The sequence below is a fragment of the Manduca sexta genome, chromosome 22, assembly GCF_014839805.1.
Source record: "Manduca sexta isolate Smith_Timp_Sample1 chromosome 22, JHU_Msex_v1.0, whole genome shotgun sequence".
Lineage (NCBI taxonomy): Eukaryota > Metazoa > Arthropoda > Insecta > Lepidoptera > Sphingidae > Manduca > Manduca sexta.
Genome location: NC_051136.1, coordinates 8207580 through 8232259, shown reverse-complemented (window position 1 = coordinate 8232259; position 24680 = coordinate 8207580). Strand labels below are relative to the sequence as shown.

The 24680-nt window shown below is 34.2% G+C and overlaps 2 protein-coding genes across 2 annotated transcripts in view; both read right to left on the bottom strand.

Annotated features, from left to right (window-relative positions):
* Window positions 1-7887: 7887 nt before the first annotated feature.
* On the bottom strand, window positions 7888-9852 carry LOC115455100 (muscle-specific protein 20). The gene is made up of 4 exons (XM_037441470.1): window positions 9745-9852; window positions 9156-9367; window positions 8826-8946; window positions 7888-8390 (listed from the first exon to the last, which is right to left on the bottom strand). Exons 1-4 carry the CDS (start codon window positions 9772-9774, stop codon window positions 8199-8201), a joined length of 555 nt encoding a protein of 184 aa, XP_037297367.1. The 5' UTR covers window positions 9775-9852; the 3' UTR covers window positions 7888-8198.
* Window positions 9853-13393: 3541 nt separating this feature from the next.
* LOC115452330 (paired mesoderm homeobox protein 2A-like) overlaps window positions 13394-24680 on the bottom strand; it is a 35244-nt gene continuing 23957 nt past the window's right edge. The window contains exons 3-4 of the mRNA XM_037441502.1: window positions 18809-19025; window positions 13394-14363 (exon numbers count right to left, since the gene is read on the bottom strand). Coding sequence (XP_037297399.1) covers window positions 14161-14363; window positions 18809-19025 — 420 coding nt within the window. The 3' untranslated portion in view covers window positions 13394-14160. The remainder of the gene's footprint in view (window positions 14364-18808; window positions 19026-24680) is intronic.

Genomic DNA, 24680 nt, shown 5'->3' with positions numbered 1-24680 from the left:
TGTCGGTAGTATTTTGCTTGTTTACACCTGTCAGCAATACACCTTAGCTACGAAACTATTTCTGAATCTACTTTTTCGTTGCGAGAAAAAGACTTCCAGCGATTTCTAGAACAATCGCATGAAATGTATAATAAGGGCAGGTGGGTACATAGATGCTTCTATTTTAGGCAGTCATATTAAGATAATGTATACAATTGTGTGGTTATCGTCTGGCTATTTTGATTCGGTGTATTATTATTGCATAATGACATGGTATTGGCGACTTGTAGAGTACATTATCGAAAACTTTCCTTTTACATAGTTCTATGGATGAGTTCGTTGACAGCACCTGAGTGACGCAGCTAGATGCCCACAACATGCGTCATAACCAAAATTTGACACTTTACCATTTGACGAATAACTAAACTATTTCATTTTGGCAGCCGTGCCAACGGCAAGCTATTTTCGCCGTAATGCTACTTTGTGGGGAAAAGCGACATATATATAATATATATTGGTGGATGTTCCTATACCTTTACACCCATCCAGCATTTATAATAATAAAAAATAACAAAAGGAATGCGAACATATGTTTATAGATATACAAAATATAAAAACTGCTTTTAATTCTAGTAATGCTATTATGCCTTAAACACTAGAGGGCAGTCTAATATGTAACTCTTGCAGTCACGTTCTGTTGCTCTTATTTCCCGCCCCTGATTTAAGCAAGGAAGAATACATTATCTACGTACACTGGAACTTTTGTTTAATAAAGATAATAAAACAAATATATTGGTTTCATTTTATTCATGAAATACATATAAGAAATTTTGTTTTTTTGTTTTATTTATATATACCAATCCCCGCTTAAGGATGTTTACTTTTAATAGGTATCATTGTTATTTTCCAGTTATAAATTATTTTGGTAGGTGGTTATATAACACAATTATAATTTTTATATATTATAAAAAGTAACCAGCCGCGTCTGTCAGTCTGTCCTAACGCAATAAACTCTAAAACTACTAAACGAACAAATTTGGTATAGATATACACCCTGGCAAGAACAAGAACTACTTTTTATCTAAAAAAAATATTAAGCTATACAAAAAGAGTTTTATCAAGTGATTGTGATACACAGGTATGTGTCGATTATTAATATAGAGACATTAGATTTAGAATGTTAATTTTATTTAAAATTATGTAATCTACATAGAGAGTACTGTAGCTTAAATTGTACAGTGAATAATTACAAACTATTTTTTTTTTATCATGAGAATTTATAAAATTATAGTTATATTAATTAAAATATTTCTTCAAACTTCGTATTCTCAATGAGTGTGTAGTTTGTTATGTTTTTGGTTGATTTTTGTGTTTCTGTCTATTATTAGGTATCAACTAAATAATTATTATGCAGAAGTATTCCTCGCGGTTTTGAAAACTTTTCCCTCTAAAGTCTTTACATATTATGTTTAACGATCCATATTCTATAGCGCCATCTGTACGACGCCAGCAAAATCTATTTCAAAAAGAGATCTATATTATGTATGTCAAATTTAACCAAAATCCATATAGAAGTCCCTGCGTTTATTTCTAATAAACATCTAAATATTTTCACACACATTTGAAAATAATCGAAATATATTTATTTGACACGGATAATACACAGCAAAAATACAAAAATTAAGTTGACAATGAACTTAATAATCGTATCAACAACGGTTCCCATACTAGGCAAGCCTGTGACGTAGGGTCCCGTGCCTTAACTCGAGAAAACATTCAACCACACTTACACAGTTGCATTTATAACATTAGTAAAAATAAGAAATAAAAAATTCTGAAGAAAGATTGTTAAGTCTAGTAAGTATGGAATAGATCAAGTACGAAGCTTAAAGTTAAATATGGCACGAAATTTCTTTGTAGCTAACAAGAATAATTTAATATTCATAAATGTGCTTTAATAAATAAAAAAGAATAAATATTTGATGACTATAATAATTACAAGGCAATAAAACTTACTACGTGATCAGTCTTTTCGTTGCTCGTAGCTCTATCTGTTGATAAAGCGTCAATACTGCATTGTGCTGAATTTGGTTAACAGCACCATCTAACGGTGCTATGTAGAATCAGAAACCTCTGAATACACATTTGCGCCATCTGGCTGACGGAGCAGCGGTGCGGAAGGCTCCGCTACTCCAACCAGACTGCGGCCCGCAGGCTTCTGCGTCTCTAATAATAACGATCTAATGAAATCGAGATCTAACGCTAAACCTATTTTAAGGTTTCGTTCGTGCGCCGCTGTTCGCTCGTTATGCTGGTTGGTCGTTATTTTCGTTCGTCGTTATTGTAGACAATTTTGGTCCGGGCCGCCGTTCATCGTTACTTCCAACAGATGGCGATTTCGGATAAACGCATTTGGCTTAAAAATAGAGTCGCTAAATCGGACATCACGTATTAAAAAACATTACATCAATTCAGTTTGCGCCAAAATATATATTAAGTTTATGGGCTTATTTTTGTAACTGCACACATGCGATGTATTTTCAGCAATGTACCTATTTGTTCCGATCCGTACTCGTATATTTTAAAAATTCATTGTTACGGAGACGCGGCTCTATGTATAGAAACTACTACGTTTTATTGCTGGTAAAACCAAGTTATTCTCTTAAATAATCCAAATAATGCTTTTGTTAAATATAGACAACATAGACCCAATTAAATGTGTGAAATAGTTCACAAATACTGTATTGATAGGGACTTTACTAAGATGTCGTAGGCATTCTTAAAACCAACACTTTCCTGTCAAACTAACGAAAAATCCTTAATATTAAGAAGCCTAAGATGTTTAAAGCATATTTTGAAGACTATATGACAGGAAGGACGTCTTACTGGTGGTAGGTCTCTCATATGTGAGAGTCCGCCGGAGCAAGTACCACCGCAATGTCTATTCCTGCCGCCAAGCAGCAGTGTATAGTCACCCTTGTGTTCCGGTTTGAAGGACATTGTATCCAGTGTAACGACTGGACATAATAAGACTTAACATCTCATGTCTTAGGATGGCGATTGCAGTGGAATACCAAACAATACTTTGTAATTCATGGTGTTGGGTGGTGTTTCTTCTGTTTATGGGTGGTCGTATTGCTTACCATCAGGCGAACGGCAAGCTCGTCTCGTCATACAAAAAAAAAACGAAGACTTATTGATAAATTCTACGGCGCTGTGCAGACTTTAACTTTTTATCAAAAAACATACTATTGACACTGATCGATAGTGACTGAAGTTGCCCAAACAACTGTTGATATTAACAGGACTAACCAAAGTACTCGACCCCATAAATACGGTACCTGTACCTATGGGTGAATAGAAAACCTACTGTAATTTGCAATCGTCATATGCAAGCCTACAATTTACCCAAAGCTATTTTCCTCAGGTGTTCTGTTGAAGAAGGGTACTCAAAAATATATAATATGCATTTTAGGGCTATGTTGGAAATGGCTTTAAATGAATGTATATTTAAATGAGTTTCATAATAACGTTGAGAGAAGTTCTTATGAAACAGGTAAGTCGTGCTACGTTCATACTTGTAATAATTTTCATAGAAAACCAGGTGATGCTCATGATCACAAAAAACGAACCCCGTGAAGTAGATGTTACTAAGCTCTTACTATTTATGTTGTCATTCTTGAAGAGCAGATAAACTGTAATAAATGTGGCAAAATATTTAAGGCAAATTTTATCAAATAGTACATTAGGCAACAAGTAACATTAAAGAGTCTCTGTTATCAACATCGCCGAAAAGTAACATATTATTACTTTACCCATGTTATTGCGTACTTTAGAGATATTCTATAGTATGTTAAGAATTAAAATTCTAATACCTACAAATAGCGCTGATGTTTTTTTTTAAATTCCATATACGTCGTATAATGACGGTCCTGCGGCGTATGTAACTTCCTTAATCTTTCCGAATTGGGCATGTGGTGGTTTAAAGTACATACATGGCTTTCATTCTTCATGCGTAGTACATAATATATTTAATTGTAGATCTCTCAAAACTGGGATAGTTCCCATTCTATTGTGTTTATAGGATCTTTTAGAAAGGCCATGTTCGCTTTTTGTATGGGAGTTGGTTCTTTATTTCGAACAAATTTTAACCGACCTCAAACTTATTGGATAATATAGTGACAGAAATGTAGAGCTTGGAATCATTAAAGGTACTCATTCGCTCCATCCACATATATAAGTAGTTGGCGTGCTTTGTAATAAGACTGCCTCGGTGGCGTGGTTGTGTTGCGTACGGGGTACGAATTACGACTACCGCACTGAGGTCTCCTGTTCGAAAACCGATTTGGGCAAAGTAATATTGGGTTTTTCTACTCAGTATCAAACCGGAGTCTGGCATTTATGCCGTATGTGTATGGCGTCAGGTCGTCTCTTATCACATAATAGGATGGAATACATATAGCGAAATTTGGATACACTAGCTGCGTCTCTACCTACCCTTTAGAGGATAAAAAGCATAAGTACGAGTGTGTAAAAAATTTTTGTTTTACAGATAACTTTCCGATCTCTTATATGTGGTTTCCGTTTGCTCAGTATTCTCGCACGGGGACTAGGAAATGAAACCTCTTTTATGGCTGCATTATGAAAATTGTTAGACGAGTGATAATGACGTCTAGATTATATTATCTATAATTACGCTACTTAAATATAAGGCATACATTATTATTTAAGAGAAAGACACGTCGAACTGTTTTTTACGTCTCAAGGACAAATTATACACTTATCTTAACAATAACCACATTAGGTCGATAATCATCAAATTTACAGGGCATACAGAGATACTGTAAGTCTATCATAATAAAGTGTAATTTGCCCTCCTGTATATAGGCGATAATCTAAATAAGGATATCATAATTTCTACGCAAAAGTTCATGAAATTTCCTGCTTTGTGGCTCAAAAATACGACAAATTTAAAAAATCGGTGAAAGGACTCGTATTTATAACTGTTAGACAAAGTATCTGCTGGTGGTATGTAGGGGAAAGTGGGGGGAAACCGGATAGGGGGTAAAAGTGGATAGTGGCTATTTTCATAGTAAGCATGTTACTGTCGCGTTATAAACCTTCGACCGACACTCATAAACGCTCGCTTAGTGTGGTTACAAATGGTGGCCAGGAAAGACTCTCATCGCGCCCGTTTATACGACAAAAACGATAATACAGGTAAGTGATCTATTATTTTCTAATGTTTGACGTACTCTTATTGGTTTTGGTTATAAGTAACTACAATGTTGTATTTTTTTTTACAATATCATGGATAATTAGTGCATTAAAACTACAATAGGTGTTGTTCTGAGTTAAAAAAAAGTGCTGGTAAATATTATTTCAAATATGGTACTTGTGGGGTGAAGTCGGACGGGGTTGTATCGGATATCCGGTTTCACCCTAGTGACCGAAGTTTCGATTTATGTTTTGAGTACTTATTTAGTTTAATTATATATTTTGTGTTTTGTACCTAATTATTAACCTTTTCTCATTTTTTTACAGTTCCTAAATATATCACGGACATACGTCAAAAATCAAATAGGCTACAGTGGTCGGCGTCAGACATGCTTTTGGCAATTAATTCCTTTATAGAAGGCAGATTAGGATATCTTTTGGCAGCGCATAACTATTATGTACCTAAGACGTCATTACAAGACCGCATTAAAAAAATCAAATCTAAAAATTTTATGACGAAGTATTCCGAAAGTGCCCTTCTAGTAAAAAATGTGTATTTTCTGATGTCAAAAGTATTAGCTACAAGTTAGTAAAATAAAGGCAAAGAAGAAGAAAAAAGAAAGTCAAAGACTAGGGTTATTGGTAAAAAAATCAAATAAAGAAAATAGTCCAGAGGATTCAAAAATTTTAATTTGTTGGGGAAAATACAGCCAAACCACGTCCACTGATGTATGGTACGTGACACGGCATGCTTGAAGTAGAGTGTGGAGTGCCTCATGAAGGTTGTATTGGATGTTCTGCACCAGAGATATTATTTTTATATGCAAATATTGTAAATAATTAATATATTTTGCTATTTTGTAGTATACATATTCACCTCATTGATAAAATATGCGTATCCGGTTTTACCCATAGGTATGGGGTGAATCCGGAAATATATTTTTTTGTTAAAACCAGTTCTAGTTCCTATAATTATAATTGATCGCTGATATTCGTGCGCCAAAGGTATGTCTTATGTATGTTCTACGATAAGTGATGTTAACTTTTTTAATATATAATGTTTTAACTAAAATTTTTTTGTTCTTTTCTTAACTATCCGGTGTCGCCCCACTTTCCCCTATTTCTTATATTCATCAGGAAAGCGACCACCGTACACAAGATGTAAAACCCACCATAGTGGCCCACGTAAATGTGCCGCGTTCCAAGAACACCCTGTGAATATTCTGTACAAACAGGCCGGCATAATTGTGTCGACTAGCGAGATACAAGCATGTCTCGTCAGTAGACAGACTATCTGGACCTTACACTGCTTACCATCATGTACAGAGGGGTCAATTTCCCGTGGCCGTATAAAAAAATGTACTTTGGATGCAAGCATCCAGTGCACATTTTTTTTTATAAGCGTACAGTGGCATCCATTATGGACGAATAGACGGCTGTGAAATGTAAATTCGGGACTTTGCACTACACCTATGGTTTAATCCCCGCAATAGGACAAATGTTTGTGATTTGTGTTCAATACCGGCCTTAGTTCAATAGCCTGGGGCTTTATTTCCTTCTGAGGACCCCAGGGGAGGTGTTGAAGGACTAAGAAGACGCGATAGCCTTTAAATAGAGTCTAGTGTCATTATCGACATCGACATAATGATTTTGGCAACAAAAATACAGTTAAGAGGTATAAAAACAAGGACGCATCAACAATTAACGATACGACGATGACAACGCTGTCTGTGTATGTGTGTATTTGTTTCGGTTCTGGGTGTTATATTAGCGTAATATTTCGAGGTACTAACGTTATAAGACTTGCCTTTTAGTGTAAGTTCGTATCTTTGTGAGTGACTGTCAGTTGTGTCAATTATTTGTTTCTTATCATTGACTAGTTGACCCGACAGACTTTGTCCGGTCTTAACTATGAATTTGCAGCGCGCATTCTGTCAATCGCTGACAGTTATTCCAAACAATTGACAGTTATATAAAATTAATATATTCGTTAAGTTTTCTTAAATTTTCAAATTTGCCGTGCAATTTTTTTAATTTTTTCTTTCATAAGAACCTTCTCCTGACAATAAAAACACAACAAAAAAAAATAGTGAAATCGCTCCAGCCGTTGACGCGTGATGGCGTAACCAAAAGAAATAGGGATTCATTTTTATATATATAGAACTCTACGTACTAGATTTGACGTTCCGAACATTTACTGTGTTAACTGACTTTAGTAAGGTCAATATTGAAACCTAGTGGTTATGTACAGAGTGGCGCTCATAATATAAGACCTCGAAGTCTAAGTGTAAACCTGGATTTGAATAAAAAATAGTAGTCAAATAAGTAAAATTATTTGTTGTTCAAGTAAATAAATCGGTAATGACAGTGACGTTTTGGTTGCCATTTTAGTCCAGATATTGAACAAATAGTTTATACGGACGTCGATATTTATTATTATTTATGTTTTTGCATTTATATGGTCAGTTAGAACTTGGCCTAAATACATGAATATACACACCCAAATACACCTTTATATTAATTCATGTGTATATTCTATTTATTATAAGGTAATTAATATGTTTTAAAAAAAGGTCTATGTACATAATGGTCATAAAGATATTTTACCAATAATATTGTTTTCATTAACATTTCTGTTACATGGATTATTAAAAAACTCGTTAATTTCTCAGACGAAATAATATGTAGAAAATTTTATAAGAATATTTTATTATATAAAATGGAAATAAATAAATATATGTAGGTACTTAATCCTAAATACGTATGTACAAAATCATCTTGGCGCTACATGGAACAATATAGTCAAATGTAGGTATACAATATCTACGAGTAATTGTGGGTATGTAATACTCCACGTTATAAGAGACAAGTAAATCTTAAGCTATCATACTTGACTAGATATTCTCAAAGGCTTACAGTCTCTTTAGCGTCCATATCCATATCCACTCAGTTTTGTACAAAAAATACTTATATATTAATATCACTTTTCTCAGGTGGTACGCTCACTTGCCGAGCAGGATCTTGCGGCCAGCGCCGAGGTTCTGTCCAGCCTGGGTAGCGCCCTTGTTGGAACCGGCTTGAAGACCAATCACGGTTTGGCCGGCTTTAAGTACTTCCTCAGAGAAGTCACGCTTGCACTCCTCAGCGGGCTTGGGGCCAAGGTAAGGTCCGTTCCATTCAGGGTGCCTGTAGGTCTGAACAAATACAGAGTTTATTAGCATTTATTCTACTGGCAAGATATTTGATATTGAACATGGAATGTGTGAAATTCGAATAATCTCCTAACGGCCTCTGCTAAACCGCGTGGCCTTGGATATTTATGAAAACTGAGGTAATGTTGCACGATACTCGTAAAATTTGGTTAAACTTGGCACGCTTCCAAGTCCTCAAATTTGAAATGTATCTCAAAGCAAACAAATTGTAAACGTGCTATTTCGTATTAAAGCATGTAACTCCTATTTTCGTAATGTTTATGTTAATCAGCTCGAAATAGAAGGCAAAAAAAATTAAAAATGGTAATGTAGTAAGTCAATACAGTTTAAAAGACAATTATATAATTGCTTTATAATATCTGAGTTTATAAATTCAATGTTATTTGGCAATGAATTGGTGTTCGTTAATAAGCTCACCTCACGGCCGAGAGCAAACAGTGTGCTGACGACTTGCGCGATATCTTTCTTCTCCCACAGATCGACTGTTTGGAACACATCGATGTCAGGGACACCGTATGCCTTTATGGCTGCCTGGAAGCTGTAATAAATTATATATTTGAGTATATTGAATTTTATATAGTTCATTCACGACCAATGTTTTAAAGATACTGTGGGTACTTGTAGATATTAAATACAAATGGAAGCGACTCGAGACTATTATATGGAAATTGGAAAGATACCTACTAATCAATTTAAAAAGTCAATCAAATCAAGGGGTGATCACATAACTACTATGGATAAACTTACTTGGTGATGTTCTCCATCATCTTGAACTGTCCACCAGAGGAGTTGATCTTGGAGACGGAGCCAGGCTTGAGCTTGTTGATGAGCTGGCAGAGGACGGTGCCGTCCTTAAGGACATCCTCGAACGCTTCACCAGGAGGGAATTTGGCGCCAAGGACACCTTCAATCCACTCCTGAGCCTCTTTCTCCTGCTCAGGGCTACGCTTGGCAGCGAGCTGTAAATGTTATTGTACGCATATTAAATATGCCGTAGATCACAATTTTTTACTAGTATATAAAAATCTATCAGTAGAGAATATTTTATGAATGAGAATTATTTATTAGTCAATATTTTATTTATATCAATTTGAGTATTTTTATTTTCTACTTTAAAATAATATATTATTCATGTAAAAAATTGCGTTCATATAAATATGTATATTTTTCCCATCAAATTGCACTACATGTGATAATATTATGGATTTCATGGTATATAATATAATTTTGATTTTATTTGTGACTTTTTTATACGAGAAAATAAATATTTTGTGAAATCATTTATAAATACGATTGGGGGCATAAAAATGTATGATTTATGATAAAATTTGCTGACCTTGGCGCGGACTTGACGTTCCAGAGACATCTTGTGAGAGTGTGTGAGTGTTTCTGCTCAGTGTAGAGGAGGTAATGCGCCGTTGGGAAGCACGAGTAGACTGAACTCCTGAAAGCAGAGAACACGTATTTATAGCGGTCGCGGGCAGGCTGCGCCCTTCTGGAAAACTCACACGCAGTGCCACCCGATGACCCGCCCGCCACAAAATAACCTCTGACTCAACTTTATTTTAACTTATTACATATGAGATACTAAGTATTGAGTTTACTGTTGGAATTTTGTACGTATTAGTTATAATTGTAAAGTTAATAAAAATTAAGAATGACTTTAATAGACAAAGTGGTCTATTTTATGTTTTTCTATTTGTCTTTGTGTTAATGTTATTTACCTTTATATATACTATAAATAATATAATATTTAACAATATGCCTATGTATTTTATAACATATTATTCTTAGAAGGCTCGGTGTCTTTCCATGGGATAAATGAATTAAGAAAATAAAACCTACGAGATTTTCTTAAATGTAAATAATTACACTTATTAACACATTTTGATTTTGAGGTACACTATAGTAATACGGAGTATGTCGTATACATCATACTTATTACGAATGGCATGTAGTATTGTTCATGCAGCTAGTTGTGCCTAAACTAAAGATGTTTATCCATTTCGAATCCTACAGATAAAACGGTTAATCGTCTTCAAAAAGGATGAGGTTTCAGATTCATCGCGTGTATTTGTTAAATAAATAAACTTATCAATGGTTTATCTCCTTATAATTAGATTTGGTAATAAAGAGTACAACATATCGATTCCTTACAAAATTAAAACAGCGTTTTTTATTAAAAAAAAATATGTCTAGGTACTATTTATTACTAGCTTCATTTATGTTATGCATACAGCATCGAAGATCATGGATGTTTCTTCCATCTGCCTAAATACTTTAAATTTATACGTGTCAATTTGAGTCGTAATATACCAATAAATTATTGTCTATTATTTAAGATATCGGTATAACTCAATTATAAAACGAAATATGTTTTGTAACCTCCGATTTATCTTCATAAACCTTACCTTAATCTTACATTGTATACATAAAAAAAATTATGGCAATTTTTTTCCTGCAGGGTATTGTTTTTTTTTTTTCACTTAAGGTTACTTAACTTTATTATGACATAATCTTTGTATGTAACTATTGAATTTATTTAATTATAATAATAGAATTATAACATAATTAATTAATGTGGTACACACACACACACACACACACATACTTCTGTTTTGACGTGAAGTTTTCTTTGAGCGTCTGCGTCATTTGAGTAAAATGTAACAACCAGCACCTAATACCTATGAGTAACCCTCTGTATATACCGTAAGAACTAGAATGTTCGGTTTTTACTGATATATTATGATGCCCACCCGCCTCTCACATAGTATTACTAGGAATTACTCAACAAACAGATTACAGGTAAACAGAACGTCGATCGATGTAAACAATACTGCTTACATTTTCATTTTAATGTAAAATGTGAGAATACATTGTTTATTTATATATCATATATTCTAAAGATGATTTGTTATACTTATAACTGCTTTCTAATATTGTAGTTAAATTGATAGTGTAGAGTGTCTTTAAAATGTTTATTGACTCTAATATTTTTTTTTACATAAACGTGAATCTATTAAACACTACAAATATTAAAAAAAAAACATATTTTTAAGGCGTATAACATACGGCGATAAAATAAGTCAAACATATAACATTCCTTTGAAATAAATTAAATAGGCATGTAACAATTTCTTATACTTTATAAATACAGATTTTCAAATATAATCCAACTGTATTGCAACTTCGAAAAGGCCTGAATTCTCCTTATAAAGCTTTATGGCGAGCTTCCACGTTGCACCCGGCGCACCGCCCACGCTGCGCACCGCCCGCGTGCTCCCGCGCAGCGCCGCGCCGCGCCGCGTCGATGAGTGGCCGCCGAGTTATCATTGTCACCGAAGCCCACGCTCAAACGCCTTCGTTTACAAAAAATATATATTTTACCTTCATTTCTTATACTTTACCTTGAAAAATACATTTGCAAAAAAATCAGACCCATTGACCTTTTAAAAAATTAAATGTGAAAACTTTCAAAGTGATGTTATATCTTAAACAGTCGCTATAAGTAATGTATTAATGCGCTAATGTATGGAAAGCGTTTTTCTACAATTAATTATATGTTGCACGTAAACAAAGTAATTAGACTGCAACTTCATAAATCACACGTCATGTGCCTTCTAAATATGTCGGACTATTATGTGTTCTACCGTGTGTGCGATAAATTTCGTGTTATTATTTGTCATGATATGACTGCCGTCCACTAACACTCGTGATCGCTATGGATTTCTTCATCACCTTTTGGAACATAAATGATGTGAGGTAAAGACGAAATACCACGCGCAATTAATAAAATGTGAAATATGCTATCCCTATCATACTTCAAGTGAGTACAAGATAGGATGCTTTAAAAAATCTGTAAAAAGATATTGACTGTCCGTGTAACTTTTATCTGTACTATTACTTCCATGCAGTGCTGAATGCTACGGTAACCGCTCAGTGCTCACTGCTCACCATAAGGAGGGCCGGATATAGGTATGCTTGTTTACTACCGAATAGTGTTACAAATCTATGCCACTGCATCAAATAAAAAGTGTCTAAGCATGTGATGAAAGTAAAGAAGTGCAAGTATTTGCGTTTGGATCCTGACAGCTTGATGTTTTAGAATTATTTATGTATGCGTCCTCAATCAACATATTTTAAGGAACACTTCCCACGCTTTATCTATCGTTCATGATCGTTCATTATGCCGTCATTTTAGAAAACAATGAAAATAAAAGAGGTGATATTTTTATAATTTATATTTGTCAACTTGTCACATGGACAGCAAAAAAAAATGGCTTCAGATTTGTTTTATTACAATTATTATTTTGAATATTTATAATTATTAAGAACTACGTTATAAGCATTTATCCTGTTATTATAAAAAACTAAAAATTCGTTAACTTCTTTGCCTACTTAATAGGGTTCATTGCGTACATTGCATATCGCTGAGAACTATAGACTATTATTTATCCAAGGAAAGAATTGTATTGCGTTCAGATCGAAGGAGCAAAAACCTGTAAAACAGTTAATCCTTTAAATAATAGCGACCTGTACTTTTTTGTGAATAGGATTATATCGGCGTGGCAATGTGTAAACGTTATTACTCTTAAAAAATCATGAGTACTCCTTATTATCCACAAGTCTTTGTGAGAACCCGAGCTGCCTGTTCCGTAAAAAAAAATAATGCGAGCGGAATTACGAACAAAAGCTTGTAAACATACGTACGCTGCTAAATGTTAGCAAACAATTTTAAAGTAAATTGGCAAGAGTGAAATGAAATGACCTTTTTTAATTCATTATAACATTAATCATAATATTGTCAACGAAATGGGTACGACGGCCCTAGAGCAAGGTCGAGTAATCTTTGAACACGATTCAAGGGCGGGACCTCACTCAGCATATGTACCAGGAATGTATTATTATATTCGTCATTTGACTATTTACACAAAAGAAAAGTCAACATAATATTATATATACACAGGTAAAAAAAAACACATTTATGACGATTTATAATTCGCTTTATTAAAACACCCTCCACAAATTCATCAATTTATTACACATACTCGTAGTACACTATTATTACGTATATGTACAAACATTATTTTATTACATATTTACAATTCCATCCTTTCCCACTATATTTATAACATATCCACACATAAAACACGTAATTCAAAGAAACAGCTCATATTCTACAATTTCTATTGCAGGATTTGTCTACAGAAAATAGACACCATGCAGTAGGCACGTGTCTATTCAAACATTAGTAAATAAAATTTAAATGGTTCATAGGATATTAAAGTACATTACAAATAGTTTCAAACGCGTTTCGCCTTTATAGGAAAGTATACTTCGATAAAACGTATACAATGTTTGGGAATGTTTATTTACAGTCATATCACACAAAATATAAATTTTATTATATTATCTAACTACGAAATCGTTGCCTACATCGTATTCTAATTAAAAATACATCGTACATACAAAAAGCTTGTATGTTAAGCTGTTTACAATAAATATATTATCTAAATTGTAACCTCGTTATTGCAGTAGTATATTTAATGGACACTTGTCACTCATGGCGCGTGAGACCATTGTTTAGTCCGGGCCACCAACGATGCCAGTCAATATTCACTTGAGTCCAATTACAGCAAAATCATGTACCTACATGTAGAAAAGTGGGTATCGGGTCTTCGATTCACTGTGCGCACCCAGCAACTCATCGCGGCGCGAACGGTGAGTCAACGGGGCGACCACTTGACGCCCATTAGAAAAGATGGTTATTCGTTTTGGCAAGGGTGCCGAGATGGTCGGAGAGGAGATAGTTATGTGGTGCGACTCCCAGCAGAGGGAATCCCGACGGCTGGCGAAGCAGTCCGCACCCGCCGGCCCATTTGCCTCCGCCGGCGCTGCTCACTGGCACATGTCCTTCGCCTCCAACTCCGTTCAGTTCTTCGCATAGTTTGTTGGCTGAAACAATAGATAACACTTTTTAAATTCTGATTGGCGAATATAATGTACGACATCAAATTTCCGTGTCGTATCACTAACAAGAGGAATAACGTCCGTACAGTATACATAGTTAATGATCTAACAGCATCGCATACACATTCATTTAATTCCGACATAAAATACCTGCCGCCGAATATCTAATTTGCAAACTATTAAAATAGGCGAAACTCGCACATACAAATCTGCTCAAATTTGAAATCAGACTGCAGCTCGACGGGCAAATATGAAATAATCGTGGTAACGCAATTAAGCACTAATCACCTAATCCTTGCCGCGCGGCTCCGTTGTTTATTCAAGCCTGAGTGACAATCGCGCGCACAATTAGCGCAAATGAGCCGAAGTGAAAATCTGGCGGCTGCGGGCGGCGCTAATGTGATTAATACGGCCACAAGTCCGCTATTAGCCGGTGAACCATGATGCCAGCCTGCGCCCGCCATGTCACTTCCTACCACTATGTTACGTTAGTTCTTACTACTTACACCATAACATTATTTATATTCAAGTTTTAAACTTATGTTAAGAAATATTTTAATTTTGTTTTAACATCAAATTAATAGTGCAAACATTTTCACACGTCAACAACTTATACTGTGCGACAACACACTAATGTAATAACAATAATGTCTGTCTTATACTTTACCATTACGAAATCAACATTTTATTGACCATTAAATTAAGAATTATTACTGCTATTTCTATATCAATTACGTCTGATCTGATCTAGGTATTTTTAAGATTGTTTAATTCAAAGAGACGTATTTATTATGACGAAACAGCCTTGTTGTTTTCGCCCACGTAAACATTCGAGCTAAAATTATACGATCAGGTCTCCCATTGGTTGGAATTTGTGAGTCATTCAGTTATAATTCCAACGATCAATGTAACATAGGAAAGATGATGGCCAAAAATAACGCATGACGTCACAAGTTGAATATCGGCCATGAAGGTACCAAAAACATGACGATCCCGAAAAAAGTTTTTTATCAATAACAAAAGAAAGTAATATTTTTTATTTATCTACTGATTACCGTCTTAATTATTTAGAATCCATGAAGTGACAGGCATTAGCGGTTGAGCTAAATAGGCTGTTCTAAGAAAAAAATGTGAGTTATGCGTATAATCCTCATTTATCATCACCCACGGCATACACTTGCCAAAATAATCAAACCGAAATAAATACATCTCGAAATTTTACGAAAATAAATGTTTACAAGATATATTTTTATTGAGTAAAAATTATTTATTACCATTTTTGTAGTCGTCATATTAATTTATTGACAAGTAACAACATATTTCAATGAAAATCTAAATAAAAACTATAGGACAATAAACATGGTCATAATTTTCTCCATGATAGGTATAACGACATATAAACAAATATTTATGTGTTTCACATCAATTAATTAGTATGTATATGGAAGCTATAGCTAAAGTTATAATAAATAGTACATATTCCATGCAACATTATGAAGCCGATGATTACCCGAACATATATTATGATGTAATAGATAATCCACGCCACCTGACAGCATAGCATTAATTAGTTCTAGGATTAATTTTGTTTCAAACGGCTATGGATAATTATAATATTATTAGAAAAATAATATTGTTAGCGGATGAAAAATTCAATGTATCTTTGTATCTATACTATTATTATAAAGAGGAAAACTTTGTTTGTTTGTAGGTGCAAATCTTTAGAACTACTGAACTAATTTAGGTAATTCTTTCACTAATAGAAAGCTAAATTTTTGAGTGCTATACGACGGTGCTTTTTATTCCGGGAAAATATTTATCAAAAAAAACGTTATCACGTGGGTAGATCCGCGAGCAAAAGCTAGTATATAATAAGATGCTCCGACGTATTTTTACAAGGGTTCAATGTCAATAACGTGTTATATGTAAAGAAAGTCGCAGTTATTTTTACATTTTGTATCATGATTTTATAGCAGGTATCTTACGTATACCAATAAAAATTACATAAATTTTCAACTTATAATTTACGGACAAAATTTAACTGATGGCTAACCATTCTCACCTAAGTCCATTTATAAGCCCCGGCAAATAAACAAGTGGGTCACCTGATGGTCAATAACCTGCACCGCTCATGACCACAAACAATTGCTAAAAATATGACTTTACTGCTGGCCATAGAAGAATTGTTAGGGAAGTATAGGGGTTTTATTGGGGCTTCTGAATATCACAGGTACCATACATTAAACCCTCTCAGAAGTGCAGGAGGCCCGTGCCCAGTTGTGGGACACTATTTAATGCAGGGTGGATTTTATGATTTATTTATTATAATTGCCCAATTTATATTTTAATTTTTTATGTGGAGTAAACTAATCAGTTTATTTTAAAAACTTATGAACACTGAACAGTCTCCAAAGAAACTTGTCCTATTCCAAGGTCGAGGTAGCTACCACTATTTCCTAATCTAAAAAATCTCTCCGTGCAAGCATCTCAAGACATAATTATAATGATGACATGACTATAATTTTTTTTAATATTCTCACATAGCCTTGAAATTATTTTGTAACGGAGAGGCAGTAGTAGCCATCAAGCCACTGTATTATGACAGCTCATTACGGAGAGAATAAATAGATTAATGTGTTGCTATGAACACGCTTCCAACTAGCCGACTGTCGTACTAAATGCGTAAACTTTGGCCATAAACATACGAACACACGGATCTATTTATAGTAGAGTTCATAATACATGTCGACTAATGTGGTGATATTTGTAAAAAAAAAATATTTCCGTTTAATAAACAAAAAGACAAGATATTGTAGTAACTTATTTTAAAATCTTATTGGATATATAATGCAAATTGAAGTTTAGGGAAATAGGAGGCATTTTATTTACTTTGGCGTGAATGAAAGATGAGTAATCGTTGTTGTATTCATGGAATGGAATACCATGGAATCATAACACTACTGTCACCAAGAAAACGAAGTACAGCTAGCTGTTGCATTTTCCAATAAAGAGGAGAATTTTGTGGGCCTATATACTCCTAACCTAACCCATCCTATCTAATTTACATATAAAGTCGGCAAAGCATCCATAATTCTTCTAATACACGGAATCGTGTAACATAACATTAAGTGACACACGTGTTAATTTAATAAAAAAAAATGTGGAATAATCATAGGCCCTATTTTTTGTGCAGTGTCAAACTAGTATGTATTCTATTATACACTGCTCGCCTGCAAGATTTTCCTCCTGCTTCCTGATCTCCTCTCTATATATGTACATTTTATGAATGCTAGAGAACAATTATTCTGGAATCCAAATTGAAATGCAATTGCGACGTATCGTTTTAGAGTACCATAAACCATTATTTGTTGTTCTTTATTTCATAAAAAATCTTCCTGAATCTAAATTATTAGTAAGTAGTGTTCTATATTGTATAGTTAAAGCACGATGTTATTTCTAATTTATTATTCAGTTTAACCTCATCTACTTATCGCTTCCTAACCAATCGTAGTTAATTCCTATCTCAAATCATTAAATTTCTTAAAGTAGCCAATTTATAGTTACTTAATATTATTTAGTCTCCACTTTTAAATTACTTTAATGTCAATTATTATTTTATGCTCTGTTATGCCACGCTACAGACATTTTGAATCGATGTTTTGAATAGGTATGCTCGGCTGTCAGATTATTAACATTAATTTTATGCATTTAGGAAATATATAATTACATCTCTTAATTCAAAAATTCAACACAAGGGTCGGGCTAATAAAATTTATAACAATTTACTTATCTTTGCTTAATAATTATAATAACCGAGGTTCTATTTTTTAAATACAAACGGATTCTGAAATATTGTTTAAATTACAAAGCTACTGCTAGTTCTACAGAATACTAACCGATGTACGTCCGTTTCATAATTAAGTAACAATAAATGGATTTATCGTTAAAATAAGATACTCGGACACCATATTTGTCTTGCTTTTTCTCTTTAAATTTATTTATCTGCAGTTGCCTCCTACATTTACATTTAAAAACTTTCGACTATTGCCCACCCACATAAGAAAATAAAAAAAGTTATCTATCTCGCTAAAATCAATATAATATAATAAATTATGTAACATTGGCAATTCTAATAACATAATTCATCTTTTAACTAATGACAAGGTCTCTTCTTTGATTCAGATGCAGATTTTGCTAATTTTGAAAAAGCTGACGGCACTTGTTCTCCGTGCGTTTGCATTGGCTTGCGGAATTAATTCAACAATTGCTGCAAAATGTCATAGACATCATGCATTATGCTATCTTAAGTCCAGTCCCATTGGAGAGATAGATACCTATTAAGGTAGGTTACCTTATAAAATTTTATTTAATTATATTAATGTATACATTTTCTTTACTTTTCAATACATTTTAAAGAATAGTATATTTACCTGCTGAGGTAATAGGTTTGAGGTCTGGTGGTGAGAGATGTGGCAAAGCGTGGTGGGTGGGCTGGTTGGAAGGCGGCGCGGGCGCAGGATGCGGCGAAGGTGCGGGGGACGCAGGCTTATCCCGCTTGCCCTCCGCTTTGACTGGCGCCTCACCCGCTTTCTGTTGCGCTAAACGCTCCTGCTTGCGAAACTTCGCCCGCCGATTTTGAAACCATACCTGTAGATCAAACGAAATGAATTAAATTAAGCATTTTCTTAGTAATATTATACTTTTATAATATACCTTTATAAACATAATATCCTGCTAATAATATGAAATGTGAAATGTTTTATTCTGAAAAATTTTTGAAGAGCAGAGTTGAGAAAAAAAGTGAAATATTAAAATAATCACGTTATTTTATTTTAAAAAAGTATGTATGAATGAATATTAAGTGGACAGCTTTAACGGTTATTAACAGTAACATATAAATTATAAACTTATATCAATGAGTATATAATTATTATCGTAGTCATCCCAAGCACAAAGTACTAGCGATTACTTAAGAATCATTTCTGTGTCATGAATAATTACCGCCCAAGATGAATTTTGGGCTTTGGTATTATAAAACTAAATTATACTATTCTGGATATAATATTATGATGCTTAGCATTCTGATTTTAAAATTATAAATATTTCGTTATAGACATAAAATATCAAAATTATTGACAAAAATAAATTAGCAAATCCTACTGCTTGGGGAAAAAGCTGCCTCTACTATAGAGGGGAACATTATTGCATCAATATGTTTCCAAGCGATAATTGATAAAGAATACGTGCTCGTACCTAATTTCGATAAGTGAGAGATGATAATAGTATATTTGATCTCCATTGGAATTCAGAATCTCAAATATAAAGTGATTTTTTATGAAGTGTTATATTAGGGGTGACCTATTCGATAAGCTTTTAGATTTATGACAATCAAATTGTAAACATATCTACAGATATTTCAATAAATTAAAACTTGTTAATTTGCAGTGTGTACTTGTAGATATTTTGGTCTTTACCAGGAAACACAGTAAACAAATCTGGAAACAGTAAAAATAATGAAAACATCGAAGCGGACGAATGTACAAACAAAGTTAACGCTCGACCCGACTAATGGCAACGCATCCCATGCATCGCGCGCCAAATTTAAATGCAAACCGTTTTATATTCGTTCGGGTGCGCGCAAATCCGAATTGATCATAATTCGATTTGGTGCGAGAGATAATTGCAACTGCCACTGGCGCTGATTGCGCACAGTTACGAGTAAAAAATGCTATGTCGATACGTGCTCACTGGTGAAAAGCCGTGGTGACGGACTCCCCGAATCGGATCCGTTTCACTATTTATACGCATTCCATTACATTGCTAGTGTTTTAGAATATTAGTTTAGTATCACATTTCATAATTATTTCAAATAGGCCCCACAAAATCTTACAAACTACATTATATTGGCAAAATAGTAACGTCTCGAACGTCTGTTAGTCCAACATGTGTATATATGCGTTTCAATACGTGTAAATATTAGAGACGTCTTCAGCTGCCTGCGTAAATTTTCCTTGGCAATGGCTATGACAAACGTTAATGACCTGCTAGCATTCTAGAAATACATCGAAAACTCCGTTCCTTATCATTTACAAGTCGTAATGCGTCTAGACATCCGCCGTGTACATAGCGGTAACAAAATTGTTGTATTACCCTTCCGCGAGTATAATTAAACCAATTGATTTATATTTGCATATGACTAAAGTCTAAATCAGTAAACATTGACATTGAAGCAGAAGATATATGGTCACTAGTTGTGTTGATGTGTGGGTCGTTAGTCGTATGTCAATGAGAAGCGCAGGTGCATATTAGCTGGAACGTCCGCTTCTGCATGGCCGTCGCGCGGACAACTGACTACCGTGATCATCATATTTACGACATATCGATGCCCTTGTGCCCTCTACTCTCGTTATAGATAACTAACGTGAGAAATAACACTCCGACCCTTTGGCGTGGAGAATCTCTGGTGGGCGCATTGTCAGAACATATTGCATATAAATAATCGTGATATCATTGAATGTCTGTGCCAGCGTAATATGCACTCCGCATTCTTTCCAAAATAATAGCATCATTAACATGTACTTGTACTCCATTATGTACCATCAAACTGCTTGCAATTTGTATTTCTAAGAAATTTCTAACATGATTACGTACACAGTCTTATTATTATATATTTATGAGGACATTGTAACCGTTACTATTGTCTATTATTATTACGTAGGTCAGTGAAGTAGATAAACAAAATCCTAAAATACCCACGAAAATGTTTGTAGCAATGAATTATGGCCACTGAGAAAAACATAGTGATTTACAATTATATTAAAGTCATTACAATGTTGTTTATTATCATCTACTTGTTTCTTTGTATCGGTCAAAGAAAAGTCACACATTAATCCAATGACAAAATGAAACCAATACTCAAAATCTATTTTCACCGAAAAGTTTTACCGATATACTAAAGTGTACATACAACACACAGTTTTATTGGTCTGATATAGAAAATAAATTAAAACTATTAAATTATGTCGCATTAATATTTAAAATATTAATAACTAAATTTCTAAAATATTCCAGAATTACCTTAGAACTAGACGCCTAAAACTAATCTATCTATACTTCTATAAAGCAAAAGAGTTTGTTTGTTTCAATCACAAGAACTACTAGTTCGAATTGAAACAATAATTTTAGTATTCGAGAGCGCATTTATCGAGAAAGCCTATAGGCACATCATCACGCTATGACAAATAGGAGCGGAACATTAATGAAAAATGTTGCAAAAGTGAAGAAAATTTATTCGTTTTGAGAGTTTCAGTTGCGTATGCCCCATAAACTCTTAAAAAGTTCAAAATACTATGTTATAAAACGAAGTTCCCTGTCGCATCTCTCTATATGTCTGAAGACGATAAACTTAAAAACTACCCAGCGGATTGTGATGAAATTTGGTATGGAAAGAGTTCAAGACTTTGGGAAGGACAAAGGCTTTGTATCCCGGGAAAATATATAGCGGGACTTTTATTTCGAAAAACTCTTTCACACAGGCGTAGCCGCGAAGAAAATCTAGTTATTTTAATTTAAAACGAAAATCTATCTTAATTCGGTGTCTTAGTAAAGATTTTATGTAGATCACTGAAGTTTTAAATATCTGCAATACATCAGGCAGACGCTTTGCTTGTTTCAATAATAAATTACATGTTTTATTTTTTGAATGGATCAGTGTGAATGATAATCTGAAATCGTTATTTGTGTTTAGGTATATTATCCTTTTTCTGTAAAAGTGAAGTCTAAAGGATTATTAAATCATGTGATTCAAATAGCTTAATTAGATATATGATGTCATATACGTCGCTTAATGGAACATAATATGTTATAATTCTTATACAATTGAGGTCATTGTAATCGAAGTACAATTTTGATAGCTAGTAAACAGGGGTTTTTTGACTCTTACCTATATAACTATTAAAGCTAGACTTCGGTTAGAACGCCTCTAATTGTAAAAAGATGGTTATGTCCCGTAGACGAATATATGTATATAAATAGACATGAATATTATTCTAATTTCTATGCTAGCTTTAGATATAAACCCGAAAATTCCTCTTTTCTTAAGTAAAAATATTAATTGATCTATCAAACTTCATGCTAAACTGATTCCATTTCGCTTACTTCTTATAACTTTATATTCATAATTTTACATGAGGCGATTGCACATCATTAACATTTCACTTAGGCAATGGAAATCATTTCTTTACTTTTCTACAGGATTAGAGATCACAATTCCATAAAACTCGTAATTTATATATCTACCTAATAATTTGGATGTATCGGGAAGTAAATTTGATCAAAGAGAATGCATTTATATGTTAATAAATTTATATTATAAACTATTATGCTACAGTTTCAAACGGACTTATTGTCATAAGCTGTAGCATAATGCATTCAAGCATTTTAATCAAGCATTATTACTTGTGTATATAATATAATATTCGTGTATTTGTAAAAGTTTTAGACACCTACCAATATCTGTATGCTATGGAGTTACTGCAAGTTAATATTTAGTTTAGCTATAAATTTAACAAATCCACTGTAGCAAGTAGTAATAGTGGCAGGTATTTCTACAATTCTCGCGGTAAATTTGTTCAGCAAATGAGGTCGTCGATTGGTAAAGTTCATCATTTCATTGGGTCGAAAAGAAAATCAGTGGGTCTGAGTGGAAAGGTCCCACGTAGATACGTGCCCGGTTTAACCAAGCGGCAAAACTCTCCGGCGCCCCGGCGACTAACGAACACACTGACTCGCTTGATTGGAGTTAGCGAGTCACGAGCCCGATCGCCCCGAGCACCACGCCTTCCGCATTATTTCCGAATTGGAAAAAATCAAAGCTCCCAGAACGTATGCGGCATCCGCAAACAAACAAATAATACAAATTCCGTTGCCAATACAAATGAGTACCGATACGGCGGTACCGCGGCGAGCAGAATGCGAAGTCGAAGTGTAGCCGAGCGTGGGCCTCAGGCAAATAAACGTCTGCCGATGTGTTTGTTGAAATTTGTTATCAATTGCTGCTCGTGCTTTTAATGTAAACACATCGAAAAACGGCCTTTGCTTATGGGAATACAGATTCAATAAAACGAATTGCTTTCAGTGCGATATTAATATGGATGGAACATTTATGACCAACGCAAGATTAACAGCCAATTTTAGTAATATTGCAAATAAATGGAACTGCATAAAATGTAAATGCTACGTTTAAATATATAAACAAATGACAACAATAAATAAACTGGCGGGCAATTAAGCGCGGGGTCGGAACAATCGAGCACGGCATCAAAATGCACTTTGCAAATGAACCGAATTGGCACGGAGCAGGCGCGGGCGGCGCGACAGGGCCCGGGGCCCGGTGCAACCTCGCGGGCGGAACATCGACATAATGTAATTAAATATACGAGTGCACACACTGTGCTACGGATCACATCTCACACGGACAATCTGATAATGAGTCATTCGCAACGTTAGAAATACTGAATGCATACAAGACAACAATTATTCTGAAAGATCAAAAATGGACGAGTAGCTACATAATAAAATATATTATTACTTTAAGTCCCGAGAACTTCGCCTAAATACCATTACAATTTTAGAATTAGATCTATACATAACATTTTAAAGGATTTTTTGGAGTCTCGGTGACGTGTATGAAAACAAAAAGAGTTTCTGAAACAGAAAGAGTTAACGATAAGTTGATCATACACCGGCAAGCGTTCACTGTAGAATGTAAGTACTAATATATCAAGGAATCGTAACTAATTCCTTAACTATTTAATTCGGTATTTTTTTAAGAAACTTCATTTAACAATATATTTGTGTAATAATATTAAACTTTATGCAGTTCATTTGAGAGGGAATAATATAAAAATATAAATGTTAATACTTCGACCAACAATGACATATAATTCAAATCCGTAAGGGGTAGTTTAATACTGTTTCCAGTACAAACAGCGGCGAACAACAAAGGTTGAGTATTAAAATAAACACGTCGGTGTGTCGCCATGTGGCGCGCTGTGGCGAACAAACACCAAACAGCCTAATGTATTCAGCGGGTTGCACGTCGTCACTCCAACTCGACCTGCCGTCATGTCTAGCAAGCACCGAACTCGTGAGAGCCCGCCCGACTCCTGTATTTCAAACTAAATTAGAGTTGTACGATTTTGAAGATAGAATATCTCAAAATGTCCGAAACATTGTCATGTTTTTTTGGACTTTAACTAATTTTTATTTCCAGGAAAAACAATATTTTAATTACAATTTATG